Source organism: Typopeltis vanoorti, chromosome 3, assembly GCF_054136105.1.
Source record: "Typopeltis vanoorti isolate ZY-2024b chromosome 3, IOZ_Tvanoo_1.0, whole genome shotgun sequence".
NCBI classification, from domain to species: Eukaryota; Metazoa; Arthropoda; class Arachnida; order Uropygi; family Thelyphonidae; genus Typopeltis; species Typopeltis vanoorti.
In genome coordinates this window covers 80,436,681-80,457,811 of record NC_143551.1, presented here as the reverse complement: position 1 = coordinate 80,457,811, position 21,131 = coordinate 80,436,681, and the positions used below count along the sequence as shown (strand labels likewise).

The following is a 21,131-nucleotide window of genomic DNA, read 5'->3' as shown; positions in this document are numbered from 1 at the left end:
CTTAGTTTTTCCATGGAGGAATCACGCAATAAGTAGAATGGTATTTATTTAATTTGTGAAAATAATTGCATACCTAAAAGTGCATGAAAGACGAACGAGATTAAGAATGCAAGCAATTTTTTTTTTTTTCGTGTGCATTTGAAAATTCGTTATATAATCCTGTACATTTCTCATTAAATACAATCAAATTTAATGAGTGTCAGGAAAAAGTTATGTTTCTATAGCAACTACAAATATGGCAGCATATAACTGATGATTGACTTTCGCGTTTCCATGGCAACTACAAACATTGCAGAAGATTAATTACCGGTTATTATTGCATGACATCTGTAAGGAGTCAGAGGCCTCATATGGGAGGAAGCTCTACTCCACACAATCCACCATCTCCACCGCTTAATCCCTCCCCCCATCTACACCCAACACCATCTGCCGTCCACCGATAGTATTTTTTGTCTGTAAATTTCGGGAATATATGTGATTATTGTATTTAGCCTTGATCTGAGGTATTGCTGAAGATACTCCTGTAGAAATTTCTCAACTAACCACAAATATTTTGTGGTTAGTTGAGAAATTTCCTGAATATATGAAGCTGTTCAGAGTTCAGTTAGCCATAGAACAGTTAACTGGCTATTTTCGTCCGAAAAGTTTTCTCAAAAAGTGACATGATCAGATTCATAAATCAAGAAAGTCATGTGCTTTGCAGTTCATGGATGATGATGATCATGAGTTCATCATCCATGAACTCCTGATCATCGGATGCCTGCTTTGGCTTGATTAGAATTACTACTGACTCTATGAAGACTATGCCAGCATACTCATTAAGTTTCCCTGAAATCCCATTGATAGGAAGGAAGGTAGATGCAGATTTTTATTTTTATTTTTTATTTTTTTTTTGTATGTGTGAAGGGATTGGAATAACGCTGAAGAAATGAAGGAGGAATAAGAATTTATATGAATTGCAGTTGGAAGAGAAAAAGGTAACTGAATAACCACTAAAAAAACTAGTCGAGCTATGGGAATATTTACATGAATGAGGAGTATCACTTTGGTAGATCGAAAGAAGGATATACTTTGAGTGGGAAAGGCCAGAAAATCCTAATACTCAGAACACGAGGAGCTTTTTGAACCGGAAGCTGTTAGGAACTCATACGATGGAGAATGGCTTTTCCAAGACACTCAAAATTGTTCTTCTCCCCGTTAAATATTCAAATCGTCCATTATATACATTTAACAGACTTAGTGGACTCGCTTCGTAGCCTTAATCCCGCTGGATTTTTCCACCTCTTTCTCCCTCTCAAAAAATCCGAAACCCGTTAGAACAAAGGGAGCTGACGACAATAATATAATGACAACACTTACCTTAACCTGTCTTTTTGATAGCTGTTTCCTATGAATTTTCTTTAGTTCGAGCTAAATCATCAGTTCATGATGTCCGATTTTAGATGTTAAAGTGGTTTGCCAATTTTAATAGTCTACTGACGCACTTTTCAATATGCACAACATACCAACAGGCTTAATCATTTTCATAAACCGCATCATTATATACTACTAAAATGATAATTTGATTGTAAGATTTACATATGCAGGTTCATCCATTCAATATCAACATTAGTTTTCAGATTCTAAAGCCCTCTTTTCTCTCTTCCAAATTCCTCCAAAAGGTGAGGTAATTTATGGATAAGCCGTATTCATTTCAACTACATCTATGTAAACAACTTAAATCAGATATCAGAACATAGAATTCAACTACTATGTTCCATTTCACAAGGTTTATTGGAATTCCCAATTATATCACTACTCCATTCATTGATCAACTTTCGGATTTACGCGTAGACCTACACTTCACCGTGCAGGTATTCGAAACTAAATCTGACGGAATAGGTTGGTTAATTCTTATTCCCAAAGTGCCCATGTCTGTATATTGCGTGTGTTCTTCAGGCCGGTTTGACTGTTTTGAGATACGAAAAACCTCTACTTCCGGAAGTCTGAGGCAGGATACCTCACCATTTGATAACGGTTCCTCACGTTATAGATGGGATTCAAACCCGGGTCTTTCCAGCCAAAGGGCTTGTCTCTCGCTAAAGTGCACTGATAAAAAAAATATAAGATGCTGAATTTATCCCCCCCCTTCATATAGCTTATTTCCTGTGAAGTAATTTTACATCTGTCTCCTCTTTAATCCCAGTCCATTCAAATACAGTACATTTACAAACCACAGCAATGCTCCCTCTAAGCTGAGTGGATGCTCAGTAACCGAAATGCTCCCGCGCATAACTGGATTGCTACTGCGCAGTTGCCGACAGACACAATCATTTGTTTTCTCCATAAAGTTATGTATATTATTATGTACAAAAAAAAAAATGAGGGAGAGTTAAACCCCCAGACATTCATCAATACCTTAAACTGTTCTTTTATCTTTTTTTCAAAAATCTATTATCTATTCTTCCACTCATTTAAATTTCACTTCAGCTCATCTGCCGATAAGTTTAACTCCTCCATCAATTTGTATAAATCTATAAATTATATAATTTATATCTACTTTAATGTAGATCCTACCTAAAAGTGTAACAACATTCCGGTGTCATCCTTAATGTGTATTTGAAGTCGGTATTCATACTTATCTTCGTAGAAGTTTCTTTCGTTGTGATTCCAATACATGCAAATTATTTCATGTGAATGAAGCGAAAAAGGAAGCATGAAAACTGGAAACTGTATATCTATTTAGCTACGGGGTGAATTTCAGTATCCTTCTTTATTCCTGCACTATATAGGTTTATGGTTGCGGGTTATTTCACTATCGATCAGAACATTTAGAATTCAATGGGGACTATTTATTGGATAGATCGCTAAGAATGCACTTTAGCAGAAAAAAGGTTTGGTCTCCTAAAATGTGCTTTTCAAGTACCCAACTCTATCCGCTATACCATTATTTTCTTTTCTTTCTTTTTTTTAATAAGTGGACTGATTTTCCATTTTACAAAAAAACTAAATAAAACTGCAGCACATTTCCCTCTAAAATTACTATGCAAATTCAAAGGAAACTGAAACGAAATTTTATTTTTTCAAAGCTAATTTTTCAGGGAGAACGAGATAAAAAAAAAATAAATAAAATAAGCGACTGCCCTGCTGCTATTCAATAATAATAACGGGAGTCACATAAGAATACGTAAAACGTAAGTGTCGGGTTAAGGATATTGACTCGGAGGTATGAGAAAGTGCATTTGAACCACCGAAATGGCTAGATTTAAATTTGATGTTAGACGATTTGAAGGCAGATACAATAGTGAGGATGGCTACTCACTAACATCAAGGAAAGAACTGGTTTAGGAAAAGTAAATATACTGCTGGATTAATACGTGGGATAATAATAAAGGATTCGAGTAGATTTATAAATGGATACTGAGGAAAATGTTGCTTAAACAAAAAGACCAATCCAAAGATGATGAACGCAATATATTGAAAGAGGAAAACTGATGCAGGAAAAGTAAGAAACCGATGGAGAAATAAGGCTGTTTTTCAAATGGAAATACATTTCATGCTGCGAGACAGCAAAGAGGGGTGAACAGGTCAACTGTAAGAAGCTATATATTTGTAAAATCCATATACGCGCATAAGAGAGAGAGAGAGAGAGAATTTTATATAGTTGAAATTCATATGCTAGAGATGTGAGGAGTAGAAGGTTATGGAGTTATAAACTCCCTGGTGTGCGCTCCATCACAATATAAATATACCATAACTGCTTTTAACTTTGCCTATGGACTAACCCTGTTAAATTTCTTGGATGCACTACAGTATGGCTATTTTAATCATTTTCAAAGATCTAGATTTGAATCTCATCATGACAGTTCATCCAACAATAACTTTCGGCTGAAGATGGGTTCGCCGATCTCACAAGGACAAAGAACATGTACAAGACACAGCAGTGATTTTTAGAGCAAGATTCATGTCACTTCAGACCTCCGGTAGTTATGATGGTGTATGTATATATATATATATATATATATATATATACAGCACTGCGTTTATTGAAAACTAAACAAGATATTCCACAAAACTTTCTTAAAAAAAACTGAAAAAAATAAATAAGAAAAAAATTGATAAAAAACTGTACAAGCTATTTGAATGGACAAAATGGCGTAATGCAAGTAGTGTTAGAGCGGAAATAATTTGCAATTCAGATATTTTTTCGTTTTGTTTGTCTTACCTTTTTCAATGCTTTCTGAGTCTATATTTAACTTAAAACAGTTTAAAATGGATTTCGATTTTCATTATAATGTGTGTGTTAAACACACACACACACACACACACACACTGTAGATACCGTGATGGTTTCTATTAACAATTAATGTTTAATATGTTTATAAATATATGATACGACTGGAGTGGGCTTCAATTTTTTTTAAAAAAAAGTGTGTCTAGAAGGTCAACTTACTTGGCAATTCAGCGTAAGAATGTATGGCGGATAAAAAAAAAAAAATTAATTCAGACGGACAAGAAGTCAGACAGATCTATATCGTTTATTTATCGCATTCCGATAACAGTTTCCAGCCATAGAGAAGAGAGAAAAAAAAAAAGAAAAAAAACGGTGGGAAATCCACAATACAGCATTTAGCTCCGCATGACAGGCTATTTTTCTCTGATGTCAACACCAGTTGCGGCCACTCCCCTTGGCGTCAGGGCACGTGAAAAGTTTCACAGTCAACCCATACCACTAATGGAAGAGTTCAACGTTCTGATTTTGACATATACGCCCACTTGATAACTTCCCACATTGGGGAAAAATGAATTTTTTCCTCACCCTGGAATTTTGTATGATTTTTACGTAGAACTTTAATTCAATGCCTGTTTCTATTGAGAATGATCTAACTATCTACATAACTCGCTTCTTATGTGCAGTATCTCCTTACTTATATTCTTCCTATCAAAATTTACTCCTGTTGAATCTTGTCTCCGACCACAGTTTTTTCTAGGCGGGGGCGTGTAGAAGAGGACCTAAGCTAATGAACGATCTGAGTAACAGGAGATGTGATGAAATTTCAACTCCGCTAATGTACTTATATCCAGTTCGTTCGAACCAATTACTGTATTCATAACAGCCGCAAAATACGCAGCAGCTAAAATATGACCCCAAAGTTCAACAGCGGGACGGAAGACGAGGGGGAAAAAAAAAAACCTTTCAGAAGGGACGACGAATGGGTCGAATTACCCGAGAATGGAAGATACCGAAGAATAATGACGGGTAGCTAATAGAATTACACATAACATTAAAGCATGTTCACTACACAAAAATGCGTCATAACTGAAGCTCCGCAACCAAAAACCCTACCGAATATGTGATTATCAGCAGACAATGGAGACGCTCGAGGAATGAGTATTCCGGGAGGTTTGGAAGGTCCACAGACTTATGGACTACTAATCGCCTTGCGTGTACCTGAACTTTGAAGTAAGCGATCATCAAGAAGAAGATTGCAGGCTTACAAGGCAAGGAAAATAGACATCAGGAGTGAACTTAAGGAAGAGATTAGTGACCGTTTGATTGTGTTAATGGACTTGAATGAGAACCCCGAGGGTGGTGAACCACATACTGATGTCACTGGAGACGTGAGAGAAATCTAAAGGCTGAATAGACTTACAAGAGCGAGTTGGCTAACGCGGTAATGAGTTCTCGAAGAAGATAGAAAAAGACTCGTTAAAAAAAAAATAATAATGAAGATGAGTAGCGAGCAATCCGTTAAAGTGTTTCAGATATCCGAAGATGAAGAAAACCAATTGAACTGTGAATATAAAGCCACTGCTAGTTGTATACGCCTCTAAGGACTGTTCACTCTTTGGAGATGTTAAAGCATCATGCATATTGTGATCGTTTTCACACCTAAGTCTCTTTCGTAATAATGGCGTCTTTCAAATCGTAGGTTATTGTTCGCTTCAAGCAATTGGTAGGTTAAGTTAATTTAGTTTTGTGAGGGGGGGGGAAGAATACGCACAAGATTTAACTATGGAGTAACTGGCCTTTGGAAATGTCAACTGTACCAGATTTTGAGGGGGGGGGGACTTTATATCTAGCTTTAATATTAATTTTAATATAAATCATTAAGGGAAAATTACGATAAATATTTCTCATCCCCCCAAAAAACAACTAAATTTTAGATTTTTTTTAAGCATTAATATAATTTACTTCCATTTTTCAGTAATAATATTTAAGCCAAAATTAATTCGTATTAAAATAATAAGACAAATATTTTTTTTCCTACTGAACTGAAGTGGCTCTAGATTATTCGAAGATTCGCTGTTTATATTATATATACAATTGTTCCGAGTGTTACTGGAATCACTCTAAGAAACGTAATAGGAAAAGTACCTAGGCAAGTTCGACTTCACTGAGTAATGCTATAGTACGCCCACAGATACGAGACACTTCTGCGCATGTCAACAGAAGGAGAATCCATTCCGATAATAAGGTAATCAATCCGTATTGTGGGATGAGTTATTTATTATTACACGTCGGAAAATTAACTTCTATTTTAAGATCATTGTAGTTTTTAAAGTGGTAACTATTTTGCTTGTATAATAGTTGGAAAATTTTACCTATAAAGCACGTGATTTCGCGTGTTGTTGCCCAATTCGTTCATCGCCTTATTTCTTTCTCCCCTTGAACATGAATTGACTCTTCTTGGCAGTCTGCCAACGACAGCTCTCCCTTCTGTGGTCGGACTAGACCTCTAAAGCAGCGCTTCCCAAACTGTGGGCTGCGACCCCTTTGGGAGCCGTTAGTTTTATTGAGAGGGGGGGCGTGAAATGATGAAAACAAATTTCAAATGTTTTAAAACTAAGTAGATTTTTTTTTTATCTTTTAAAAGAAACGTCTAATTTTTATTATTTATTTTTGTTATTTTTTATATTTTAATGGAAAAAATCACACATTGGTGTTGGTTCACAAATTTTGCTTCCTGCGTATTTAGGCGCTTAATGAATATTAGGAAATATATGCTTATTCATATAACTTTCATTTCAAAATATATTTAAATATATTTTGAAATATAAGATAATGTGCCATATCAAATGTGTATGTAAGATGCTAAAAATGTAATATTTGCATTTGATTTTTGCAATATTCGCTGTGTATATTTTGTATTGAATATAAATACAATAAATATTATAATAATATATGCTTGTATTACGATTTTTTTTCGATGGGGCCGTGAAATATTTTCATTTTTCCAAAGGGGGCCTTCACATCCATAAGTTTGGGGAGCACTGCTCTAAAGCAGCCATAGGAGTACATTTAGATTTTTTTTTTTTAAATCTTATTGAAAGGACTATTTTGGTTTCTGTAAATATTTTATTTCATAAAATATTTACAGAAACCAAAATTAAAATAAAATAAAATAGAATTAAAATAAAATAAAATATGTAATATTTTATTTTTACTTTCTTATATTTAAAAAAAAATATTTAAAAAAATAAAAAAAAAACGTCATTTTCAGTTACCTTTACAGGTGACTAGAATGTCCGCTAATCACAGGTGTTTGGAGTTAGTACTTTACCTCCAGCTGAACCTGGTGTGAGTGATGAAGCAATAAAAAATTGTGACGATCTTGTTCCTCTGTAATTTGCGATAATCAACGAATTGTCTTCTACTTTTGCTCCGTGAAATAAATGATGTTTCAGGTGAAAACATGTCTAATAAAAGGCATTTGTTCTTTACCGATTCTATCCACAATCTACAGGAAGAGTTCATTAGTATAAAGCCGTACAACACTGTCACGAAAGCACGATAATTAAATGCAATATTGCGCTTTCTCACCCCCCCCCTAGAAACTGCGTCAATAATGCTGTACTAGACTTGTTAGAAAAAATATTTCGCTCTCACAAATCATGACTGACAATCCTGGATCAAATGCCATATATTAGCAAGATCCCGTATCCTCTCATTTCCTTACGGATGTCCGAGAGCGTCTGGAGGAACTCTTTACAGCGTAGTCGATTGGATGAGCAAATCTGTTGGGTAGGCTGCTTCGTTCTCCGGATATTAACGCTGCTGGACTTCATGCAGAGATTCATCAGTGACGAGACTCACCAGTCGCCATTATCAACAACCAAACGACAAGATCATTGCAGCTATTACACCATATAAGTTACAGAAGGTAGAGCACGAAACTCATTACTGCCGGGATGTCTTCCACATCGCTGACGGTGGTCACATCGAGTTGTTGCAGTTGTAATTGAACAATAAAACTTGGTTTCCAACTATCCACCATTGCTATGTATTTTGTCCTATCAAGCACACTAATAATGGTATCGATCGTGACGATTTTTTTTTTTTTTATTAAATAGCAATTCCATCCATGAAGGTCGAAATCTTGCAATTATTGTAGACCAAGAGATAACACAGAAAGAAAGAAAAATTCTAAACAACTCTTTTTAGCTACTTTAGTTATAAGATTCTTCTTCCTCTTTAACCCCGATCCACGACTTCAGGAACACGGGCTGAAGTGTCGTGTTAGGTGCTGATTTATCAGTCGCAAAACAAAGAACTATCAAAAGTTTTCGCCGTAGCGATTCCTTGTACATAGTCACCAAAACACACAAATATCGAACATAAACTTTGTATTTTGGTAGAGAATTTATTTCAGAAACAGTATTATTCTCCTCAATTAATGAATGTACAATATATTTCCAAGTACATTCTGTAATTGTTAAGTGAGATGAAATTGAAATACAGCACAAACTCGCGTGTTTTTTTTTTAATTTTTTTGCTAATGCAGCTAAAGAGATCTCAAGATTTCTTTCCCCTAATACAGACCGCGAAAAAATCTGTGATCCCTAAGGCGCTGTCGTTAAATGTAAACTCAAATACACATGACTGACCTCTCCATTATTTCAAAGTTCAGCATCTTGTGCGGCTCCAGTTGCACTTGGCATTAACAGAATGCTACTAGGAACTCTTTTTAAGCAGTTTCTTGATCTTCAGTAGCTTAATACGTAATCCTCATGGAAGATAATACTGTTATGACAATGCAACAATTCCCATAAAGTACATATAAGATATCCGGTTATCGTAGATAGAACCTATTTCTGCTGTTAAACTATAACTTGTAAATTTCTGCTCAGGATTGAAATCTTTGGTTATTTCTGTGTTCCACTATCAACTTGAGATGCCGTTCTGACTGAGGAGGCATAAAGTTATTCCTCAGGCAACCCTAAGGAAACATTTTTTGGATAAGCATTGGCATCTTATGCAAATTAGGTAGTAAATGAGTTTATCACCTGATGTACGACCAGAACCCTATTTATTGGATGCCTGAAGTGGCTTGGAAAAAAGTTTTCTTGTTTAGTCTCTAGAAGCAGGATTCCCAGATTATCCAATTCTTATTCTCCCCATTATACTAATGTAAAGTTGTAAACCTTTTGTGAACGGAATTTACAGAAAATAAGAAATATAAATAAAAATATAAATAATACTTACGCCTGGCTCTGGACAGTCTTCGATACTTCCGGCGATGTAGTTCATATCCCTAGTAAGTACACTTCCGTTGTAGCACATGTGGATGTTCTCGGTAAACTTTTGCTCGATATCAGCCATCGCAAACACACAAACGGCGGAGTTCGTAGAAGGACGTGCTGTGTGATCCCCACTCGTGGTGAAAACTGCCACCAACGCGTCTGAACCCGGTTCCACGTGCACGTCTGATGCCAGATCTGCGCCGATGCGTACCATACTCGCATCCTGTATGAGATTGTATTCCGTCCCATCCGGTCCTAAACACAAGAGGGTTACTTCGGTGTACGTGCTATAACCTGCGTCCGACACACATATTCGGGCTAGTCGACTCACGTACCCCCATTCTTCTAGCGCTCTCAGATGAGACTTCTTCTGAACGGTGGCAAAATAAATGTAATCTCCAGAATAGAAACCGTAGATGTAATTGACTAAGTAGTAGTCTCGCAGCTGGGAACTGATGTCGACTCTTGCGATGGACGAGAATGACGTTTCGACTACGTTCAACATGCGAGGTTTTTCCAGGCTTCGACTACAGATGGCAGGAACCATATCTCTATACGGTCCCAGCCTGGTATTGGTTGTGGCCACGTATAAAGCACGAGATGGGTAACCCACATAACGGGCGGGACCAATAATCGCATACGTAGAGGAATTCTCGTCGTTAGCAGCCACCGGAATCGGAACTAGATCACCAAAATTGCTGATGTCCTCGAGATTGTGCCGTCTACACGCCCCCTGGTGGACGCTTCCACATACTAGTAACATCCGCGTTTCGTGATCGATGACTAGTACTTTGTTGACATTGTTCATGGACAAAAGCTGCTGATCATTACAGTCAGCGGGAAAACATAGGATGTTATCTTCCACGGGTCCTGTTTTTACGGACACCTCCAAGTCTAAGGAGGAATTGAACTGATAGAGCCAATTTGTAACCCCAACATATACCCGTCCTGTTTGATGGTCCACCACCATGTGGGTAAAGTTGATTGTGTCATTATACGTGCTATAAGTGGCACGAATAGTTGAGTCTTGGTTGGCTGTCGCTTGACAGAACAACACGGAACAAAGGCACAAACACAACAGCACGCACAGAAAGGCATTGCACGTCCTTTTAACCAGCCCAATAAAGTTACATTTGTTCCCAGTTTCTATGTACCTCGTGAGGTAGATGAACACCCCCGATGGAAAGGGGTGTTTGGAAACTGGATGCCACGTAGAACCATCTTCCTGGTTCAAGTCCATTGTGACGGCTTGTTCACCTCGATAAGACGTCGCTCTTAACCATCCCCTGAAACAAAAAAAATAAAAATAAAAAGAATATCGGCAATCAGATCAACACATCAATTAAATATTACAAATATAAAACAAAATAAAAGATTAACGAAGAAAAACCTCTTTATATATAATAACAGCAATGTATTTGTAGTGTCCTTGAATAATATATATTACTATCAAGAAATGTCTCTAATTTCCGAAGTTTGATACTTTGCAAGTGGTTGAAAGTGACGTCATTCATGTACGATATATCCATGCAGTTTACTTTACTTTTCTTATAAATAATAATGTAATTTATATTAATACTTATTATTTATAAATTAATACTAGAAGTAATTTAAAAATTCTAAAAAAACACGGCATACACCTTCAAATCCTCCACATCAAAAAAATATTACATAGAATCAAAAAACGAATAAAATAATCACAAACCTTGATTTGTTAACGTTGTTTTAATGACGTTAATCATAACTGCACTATAGTTCCTATGCGGTACATTGTGTTTAAAAATATTTAGCACCAATGATTACGTAAACTGATTTTAATAGAACACCAAAAATCAAACTGTAGTTCTTTCATAGCACATAGAAGCAGAGTTAACGCTTCTTTTATTTATGAAGCTAGATAGAAGCAATTTTTTATATATAAACAGTAAAAGGGCGTTTTTTTTTTCTTTTTCGTAAATAGTTACAAAAGATAAATCTCACTTGCAGGATTCCAACAAGTCTAAGAAAAACTTCAGATTCGAGAAGTTACACTTTTATGTATTTTGGCGTTCTTAAAATATTCCAAAGATAACTTAAAGACTATCTTTCGACAACAGCAACACACGCACACAAAAAAAAAAAAAAAAAATTACCATTAGTTTATGCCCCAGTCATACAAATGATGGACATCGCCTATCTCCATGGGAACAAACCTTTCCCTCGAGTGTCTCAAAATGCCACGGTAGTAATCGAAATGCATTCAATGTTCAGAGAAAAGTCTGGTAATAAACTACCATTTTGGTCGTGCATCAAATACAGACATATCCGAGCTCGATAGCCGCCTACTTATGGTGCAAGCTGGCCACCCTTTGAGGCAGGGACAGGAAAACACAGATAGTGCGCCTTCAAACTTTTGTTGTATCACCCGATCTGTCTCCATTAAGTTATTTTCCCTAGTGGAGCCTTCTTAAAAGTATGGTATACCAAAAAGGAGAAGAAGAAAAAAAGCCACAAGACTTAAAAGGATATCTTAAAAGCAGCTATCGCTCATGTTAGCAGAGCTGTCGATGACGAGGTAGACACCGAAGACATATTTTATTGTCGGAATTATAAAATAGTCTTTCTATATAAAACTGGAATAAACAACGTGTTTTTTTTTTTTTTACGAAGGAGTCATTGGACCTTCATAAAGGGTGCAAAATCATAATTAAAATTTACAATCCATTGTATATAATGCTAATTATTTAAATAAATGATCAAAATGCCCAATTATATAGATCTCCCGCCCTTCTACTGAAACTTAAAACTACAATTTATCCATTTTTTTAAAGTAGAAAACAACATTAATAAAACCGGTCTTCAAATTCCTAAACATCTATTATCTTTATTTCTTGTTAATTATTCTTATCTTATGAACTTTCGCTTCCTCTTATCGCTTAGTACTTTTAAGTGGTCGAGATGTTTATCTTACATGGACTCTCTCTCTCTCTCTTCGATTAACGGATGCTACTTCAGTCCGTATAAGTTAAACATCTGCCCATTCTACATGTTCACTACATCCGTGACGGGCCATCAACGTCATTAGTGTGTATGTTAATAATGAGTAACATCCGTCAGTGCTATGTGAATGTATGTTTAAAACTTTGTTAGGTCATTAGACACAATTCATTTAGGTGTTTGGTGCATATGTCTTAAGTTACTAGCCGACAGCATACATCTTTAGGGAGTAAAGAGTTTAAAATCCACTAAAAAAAGATCTCTCTCTCTCTCTCTCTCTGAGGGGGGGGGGGGAGGCTTTATTCCTTCCGTAATTCTTTCCACAAAAATACATAAAATTTAATATAGCAATCAGAATGTTGAAGAGCCTATTTGTCTTTACCCAGAATTATAACTTCTATTCCCTAATCGAAGTTTTAGTGATTTGGAGAATTTGATTGGGGGAAAGAAGCTATATTTGTCCATTGTGTTACTTGTATTGGGTAGTTTACAATTTTACGAGACATTCATTTTTCATGAAGAAATATCCAGGTTGTTCCTTGGAGACGAAAAAAAAAAGCACTTGCTCCATCTATCACTAACTCAACGTTCAACTTGGTTAATTAAAAAAAAAAAATCTAGAAAGCGGGTTTGGATTGGTTGTTACATTACGTCAAAACAAAAAACTAATGCTATCAGGTGATGAATTGTTTTTAAATGTGTTTGTAAATTGCGTGTGTTCGCTGGTCGGTTTGTGTGTTATGAAGATGAAAAAGACAAAATTCCGGGGGAGGGAGACTCGCCTCCGCATGAGACCGACTTACTCATCCTTTAGTTAAAAATCCTCTAAGTTCTTCTTAGACTACGAAGAGATTCGAACGAAGATCTTTCTCACGAAAAAAAGCATCATCGCTACGTCCTAAACTACAGGTATTCTAGAAAGTGCGTTTCAACCCCTTATCTTTTAGAGAGAGGAAAAAAAAGGATGGTAGTCAGCGCCATATTATCTATTTAATTTGTCCACTAACTATACAAAAGCACCATATAAGATGTTTCACATTAATAACACCGACTGCATAACAAACAGTTACATAGAATCCTATATACAGTACATAAGTCATTTTAAATCCTATTAAAAAATCAGTAACTCCAAAAAACCCATGCTTTAAGACCTTAATGTTTCTAATATATTATATCGTATACGCAGTATTTTACTTCGTTTTTTTTTCTTTCCCATTGGCACAATAATACAATACAAAACGATCATGCCGACCCTTATGAATACTTCTACCCGCCCATCCTTTTTTTTTTACGTCAAATCGAAGATTCATTAATCTTGTACACTCTGCGGCTTTCATTTGCCCTTAACTTTATATCGCTCCCAAAGCGCCACACACACACTCTTATTAAATAAAAGAAGATCAGCATTCCCAAAAGGAGGCACATCCGGGCAAACTTAGTAGCACAGTTATTCGGTTGTAAGACATTTCCAATTTCCAGACATACCTGAAGGTTTTAGTGAACCAAATAAAAATAAACCAAACGCATGTGAGACTCATAACACACACAGCCTAAACCTTCAAATAACCGTAAGATAACTTCTATATAACTAGTGGCATCACATCTCGTATGAAATTTTTATCGTAAATAAAAATAAACCAATATATTACTATGCATGTTTTATCTGCGTGAAATATTCACTTGCCCTACTTACAATCTTAAAATATAGAAGGAAAGGAAGAGAAAAAAAAATACTGAGGAACAACAACCTAGTGTCAGTTCCAAGCATGTCGGAGTGTGTGTGATTGCAGGAAAAATTGAAGAAATTCCAAAAATAGTATTGTAGATGGACAGAAATTTATGGACTCCGGAAATAGCATTATAGGTGTACAAAATAATTTAATAGCATATTGATGAAAAGAAACATATCAGTCGACTATATTTCTCTTTGTAAACCTTTCATAAATCCACTCACAGAACGAAAGGAACTGTAAGAGAAAGAGAGCATATACAAACAAAATAACAAGTAAAAATGAAAATTATATATATGCAATAAATAAGAACAATGAAAATAAACACTGAAGTCACAACTTCCAAAAAAAAATTTTTTTTTTTATAATTATTATAGTTTATTCTATTTATTTTGTGATTTTAAACTATTCTTCTGGATCCGAATTTGTCATCTGACAAATAATACCTTATTAGACACAATCATGGGGGTATCCAAACTATCCATCATTTGTTATTTATTATTCTGGGAATTTCTTTTTTTTTTTTTTTTCTCCTGTTTCATAAGAAAAATGACGTCCCAAATCTGACAAATATTCTCGTGAATAAACAAATAAAAAAAAAAAAGAAACACGCACATGAAGAATGTTCATAAAACATTAATAGGAACAAATTTCTACTTGGACTAATGAAATGTCTATTTGCATAATGTATACATTTTCTTAATACGATTACTATCTCCATTTTACTTATTTAACTGCATGAGAAATGCAATCAGTGTCCCAGTAATGATGCAGACAGTATATGTTGCAATTTAATATTAGATTTAGCATACAATTAAATTATGTTCATATAATTATGATCCTCTGCGCTACCTTTGAAAGACAAGCCATTCGCATTTACGTCATGATCCTAAAAACTGCAACATTGGTGATAAATTCGTAAAAGTAATGCAACTGTTACAAACCTTTAATTATTATTAAATCTGGATTTCAACAGTTATTGAAATCCAGAATAAAAATGTAAGAATAATAATAAATAGAAACATCTATTGTAATAAAAAATAAAAAAAACTGCAATGACTTGCAACTTTCCAATTGTTCGTTCATGTGTAATTTTATCAATAATATCTTTATTTTTGAATACTTTTTTGCATTCCATTCGGTTTCAAATGATGGCAATGCAGAACTACCATTTACGCAACAATATTCAGAATACAGACGCGTCAACAATGATATCCTAAAGAATAACAATAATACGTCACAATGCTCAGTTGTGAACTCCAGTTCATCCCAAGATCCATAAGAAGCTGGATTAATCATTTTAAAGAAGATCACTTAAGAAAATTATTGTAGGCCGTGATTTGGCCGAATTAGTTAACATTTTTTAGCTTTTCCTTTTCCTGGAAGACGATATAGATCAAGAGAAACCAAGTAACTTTCTCAGTTAGGCTTTTCCAGTGATGCATAGATGAATGGCGTGTCTGAGTGACTGAAGAAAAACATATTTTGTAAGTGAAGATAGCTACATATATCGATAACAATATTATTCTCCCGGAGTCTGTCCAATGAAATGTGCAACACTAAGTATGGCTTCGGGGGATGAGATAACGTGCGTGATTTCTTTTTCTTTTTTAACCCAGGCTTTACGCAGAACCTATATCAAGATAGGAAAATTAAGACGTTCACCTTTCTAACGATCAATATATAGTCAATAGAGAGTATTTGTTATGGCTTCGGTGAAAAATAAAAGTATGTTAGTTTTTGATCTTTTTTTTTTTTTGTTTGTTTACCCCACCACTCCAGAGAGAGAGAGAAAGAATACGTTACAGTCCAGATGAACACATTTCATTCATCAACCTGTCATTGTTTGTATTCAAGTACAATTACAACAAAGTCCTGTTTGTGCAGACTGTGGGAATAATAAATGAATGTCTCCCTAAAGTGTATGTGTGTGTAGTTATCTTAAGAAGGTAGTTGACAAGACTTACGTTGCGAATTCTTTAGATTGTTTTGTATCGAACATGTGCTGACGGTAATTAAAAGAGGGGGTAAAGGGGGGGGGGATTAGGTTACAGTCGCCTATAATAGGAAGGTAACGTCGCACAAAAAAAAAAAAAGGAAAAGGAAATGACCTTTCCAAACCTGTTCGACTTCTTGTCACTAACAATGGTAGCCTTTCTTTCGGTCTTCATACAAAAACAATTTACACACTGACTAAGGAATGTGTAATTATAGCCACACAACACTGGCATCGTTCTCTCACTCGACTCTCAAACATACAACTGCTAACAGACGAACTGGAACAACACCCACGTCTGAGAAAAAGTTGGCGGCTAGTATTTCCCCCCCCCCCCATCCACACACACTCCCCTTTACCCTGCAGATCTTTTAGAAGGGGACTATTATGGTTTCCATTAGGTGGCTAATACTTTTCCCTTCACTGACGGTTTGCTAATTAGCGTTGAACAGTAGGTCAAGAAAATGGTAGTATCGTCTTCTTGTTGAATGGAGATGGTTTTCTTGGCCTACAGTAACGTTTAGTAAACAAAGGGACTTTAATTGCACTCTAATGGAAACCTGGAAGTTAGGGTGGAAGAAATTGCTTCGGTGACGGGACCACAGTTTACGGTGTCAGCAGGATAGCTACTCTCCCTGCTGCCGACCGATATGCGACGAACAAAGGAGTATTAAGAAACACCAACGCTGCTCCTACGCTACTCCTTTCCCCCCTCCCCCGCACAGGAGTCTTCCACATTCTGCAGGGGGTTAACTACCTACTTAGACAGCCCTTCCGTTCGTTGCGGACTTTTTCTCCAATTCATTTACGATCCCCCTGAACCTCCCGATGTTCTCGGTAACCACTGGTGCCCTTAAGGGAAGGGAGGGTTGTGGTTTATTCCTCTGCTACGCAGTACATCTTCCTGGGTGGCAGGTTATAAATAAACTGGAATACTCATAGATTCAGATTAGTTTCCTTTCTACCTATCGCGAGCCGTAGGGCGTCCTTGTGCGGAGACTTGTCACAGTGAAATCAGCAGCGATCATTTCAACAACGACTAAACACCGGTACACTGGTATGTTAATGAATGGAGAGACTTCACGGGCACAGATAACCTTTGACCGGTTCGAAAGAATCTCGCCTGACAGAAAATAAAGAAAAAGTTTACAGATAAGATTACAGGATAAACATGTCGTGTCAGGTTCTGGCGATTGTTGCTGTTTTGTTTCAAAAATACCGACAAAATATATAGCACGCGACTGGCGAAGGTGGTTCGTAATATATATATATATATATATACGGAATTCAGACGTTACTTAACAATACGCATACAGATTACCTGCATAAGAAATAGTCTGTCGTCAGTCTATTCTATGCTACAACATCTAGTCTATCGCTGGCACGGGCAAAGATCATGATCTTTAGCGTTTCCAATGTTATGTAGTCCAACCAATCTGCTGACACGATGTTTTAAAGTGCGAAACGCATAATTATGTGCAGGATCGGACACTTAAAAGGTCTGGCTCTATGCCAGCAACACAAAAGTGGTTTCTTAATTAAGTTAGACAAGCATTACCAACGCAAAACTTGCCCGTTTATAAAGATAAACTTATATTTCACAATTTTATGCAATATAAGAAAAGACAGTTTAAAGAAATACTGTTTGTGTAATATACATGTGAGATAAATATTTATATTTATTAACATTAGTTGCATTTACTTGTTTGGATAACAGCGCGCGCGCTAGTCTGCTAGTTAAGGAGGGGGGGAGGGGAAATGACGCGGTTTGCAAGTTCTGAAGAAGGGGGAAGTTTAAAGAATGTACAGCAGGATCTGCAACGACGTAATTGGCACCGAGAATTGCTTTAAATGCCGATTATATTTGAATTTGTTGATTGGCTGTTTTTTTTTTTAACCTTTTGCAGACGTTGCAGTAAGCAAATATAACGGAAGTTAGTTTACCAATATCCCCCCCAAAAAAGGGGGGAGGGTACTTTGAGTTATCCTCCAGTGAACTGTTTAAAAAAATGCGAGTACGCATCAGGAGCCTGCTTTTTTTTTTTTTTGTAAACTGCACCTTCTTTAAGATTTCCAAGAGAAAGTCTGCTGCACATCAGCCAACAAGAGCGCTCTTATAACATAATACGATCAGCAGTTCTAGTGATGGGGGGCAACGCAAATATCGATGACTGTCGCAGACCTTTAACAGATAAAAAGGAACACAGGAGGGGAAAATAAATATAGGTCATCGCTATTTGTATAAGTTTCTTCTGATGACAGGTTCGTGTAAAAACATTAACCTAACCTATCTGTCAACATTATCTGGCTTAACTCCTCCCTCAATTGTTACGAAACGTGGACCACGCGCAAAAATTTCCAGCTCGCAGGTTTTGTATTTGTAATCTTCAGGAAATCAGACCATCGTCTGCTGCTTCCATTGTATTCGAAATTAAAAAAAAAAAAAAAAAATGACGTAACAACACTGCATTGACCCTCTTTTTTTAAGCATTTTTTTTGGTTTCCTTGCAATAACTTCCTCTTCCATTAACAGATATTAGTAAATGTTTTTTTTTTTTTTCAATGCTTGAAAAATTAAGTCTAAATTATAACTCACACAATAATGCTACTAATAAGACGGAGGGTCTAATAATTCAAGGAATTAGTTAATAATCTGACAAAAAGTAACAATCCCGCTTTCGGTATTATGAGATGATTAACAGTATTCCTTACAAACTTAATATTCATATATTTCAGTTTGTTCAGATTAAACATCAGAGAAAAAAAAAATGTCTAAAAAAATCAACTCCTAGATTAAACCGTCGAGAGAAAATGAGAAGCACCAGTTTGCCTTTTCTATTTAATTAACTAGTGTAGGGGCTCAAAAAAAAAAAAAAAGTGTGTTTACTGCATACAAAAGCTACGACCATACTGCAACTTGCAGGAGCACTCCAAATGGAAGAACAAAATAAAATACAGCTAATAACAGCTCTCTCCAATAACAACGAAGAATTCACTACAATGAAGAAAAAAAAAATGGTATTTCAACTAGAAGCAAAAGTTTGATACATTGGCTGAGCACATAAACATTACTACATTCAAACAATCAAGAGTGATGATGAAAATTACGTCACAGTCTGAAAGTTTTAGTGCATAAACAATAGATCATTCAACAATTAAGATCTATGATGAAAATCGCGTCACTGGCAAGTCAACAATTGTACAATGAAAAAACAATAATTTTTTTTATTTTTTTTAATAACTCAATTTTTCAATATATAGTTTTGAGAATGGCTAAAGCAGTTACTTAATACAACGTACATGCATTTAAAGAGGTTGAAACCCAACTTCAAAAAAAAAAACAAAAAAAAAAACTGATACACAGTTGGTATGAGTAACGTAACAGCAAACTACAACAAACGAAAGAGTTTGAAAAACGTTACCTTAAATGTTTCTCCCAGTAAATCAAAGCTAAAGACATGTACAGTATATACTGCGACTGCACTATCAAAAAGACTTTCCAAAGAACAAATTGTCTGACAAGTTTTCTCTGACACGAAACGAAATGAAAACGAGAAGGAAAAAAAAAAAAAAAACTGAAGTCTGAATTTAATATTTGGTAGCATCTTCGTAGCTGCCACACAAGAACAATCACGAAATAACGAACGTATACCGGAGTTTTCAGATTTTTTTTTTTGTCCTTCTTTAAAACTTAAAAAGAACTATAAACATAGTTACAAGATATACTATCCATCTCTCTCACGCACGCACGTGCGCGCGCACACACACACACACACACACACACAAGACAGCGAGTCAATAATAATTTTTACAAATTAATTAAAATAAAATCATGACCCTCAAAATTCTTCGATAGTCATTCCCCCCCCCCCCTTTCCCTTCGGTGAATTAGCGTGTATTGTTGCCTGAGTGAGACAGAACTTTGCCCAAAAAAAAAAGAGCCGATGACAGAGAGGAAGGAAACACAAAGTAGGTGTGGCATGGTGAGCCAAGCTGCTCTCTTTATCTGTATGTGTGCCAGTCACGCTTCTCTTGATGCAAGCATACACAGCCACCCTATTCTCAAACTTCCCTTTATGCTCGTGACTTTTCACACGGTTGAAAGTGACTCCCGACCTATACGGACATTTTTGTTAGACTGGGCGCTGCCCTCATTAGTGGATCCTTTCCCCCCCCCCCTCTCATTCTATCTTCCCTCCGTACCGGGGGCACACGCACACAATGGTTTCGTGGGGACAAAAGGTATACTTGAATGATTATGTTGTAGTCCAGAGAGTAGTGATGCAGGTCGCCGGATACTAATGGGGGGGGGGGGGAACAGACCTTACGTTTAACTGAAGGTTAACAGCAAGTTCATAAGCATCAGGATAATGTTCGGTTTAAAAGCCTCCTTTCTTTTTATCTACCGAAAGTCTTAAATATTTTCATGAACGTTTTTAGTTAACATTCCACGATAGTAAAAAGTAACACACAACATTAAAAAAAAAAAAAAAAGCTGTTGCATACTTATCGAGATCTGAAGCTAACCACCGACCATAATCTTGGTGGCATCAAACTCATAATTCGACTGTTCTTCAGGTTTTCCAAAATTGCAACTCCTAAACAGATCACGAACAGCATGTTTTTTTTGTTTGTTTTTTTTGTAAGCATTTTGTTATAATGATGACTCCCTTTCGTAAAATTCTAAAGTAGTTAGTGTCTTTACTGTCCCTTATATTAATAAGATCAACAAAATTATTATTTCAGTAATTTAAGGAAGCTACGCCTGAATAAGAGAGAGTAAGTCTCCGTGATGAAGACAGGATGAGTCTCTTCCCTCTATCCTGGCCAGATCTGAAGGCAGTATCATGACATGCGATCCTTTCAAAGTAGATCTTTGTTATAGACGCTATCAGTGTATGTCCAGTTTGCTCTCCTTTAAATAA

The 21,131-nt window shown here is 36.0% G+C and overlaps 1 protein-coding gene across 1 annotated transcript in view; it reads right to left on the bottom strand.

Moving 5' to 3' along the window:
* LOC150108313 (plexin-B-like) overlaps window positions 1–21,131 on the bottom strand; it is a 352,329-nt gene that overhangs the window by 191,770 nt on the left and 139,428 nt on the right. Inside the window, exon 3 of the mRNA XM_090415739.1 lies at window positions 9,467–10,790. Coding sequence (XP_090271865.1) covers window positions 9,467–10,744 — 1,278 coding nt within the window. The 5' untranslated portion in view covers window positions 10,745–10,790. The remainder of the gene's footprint in view (window positions 1–9,466; window positions 10,791–21,131) is intronic.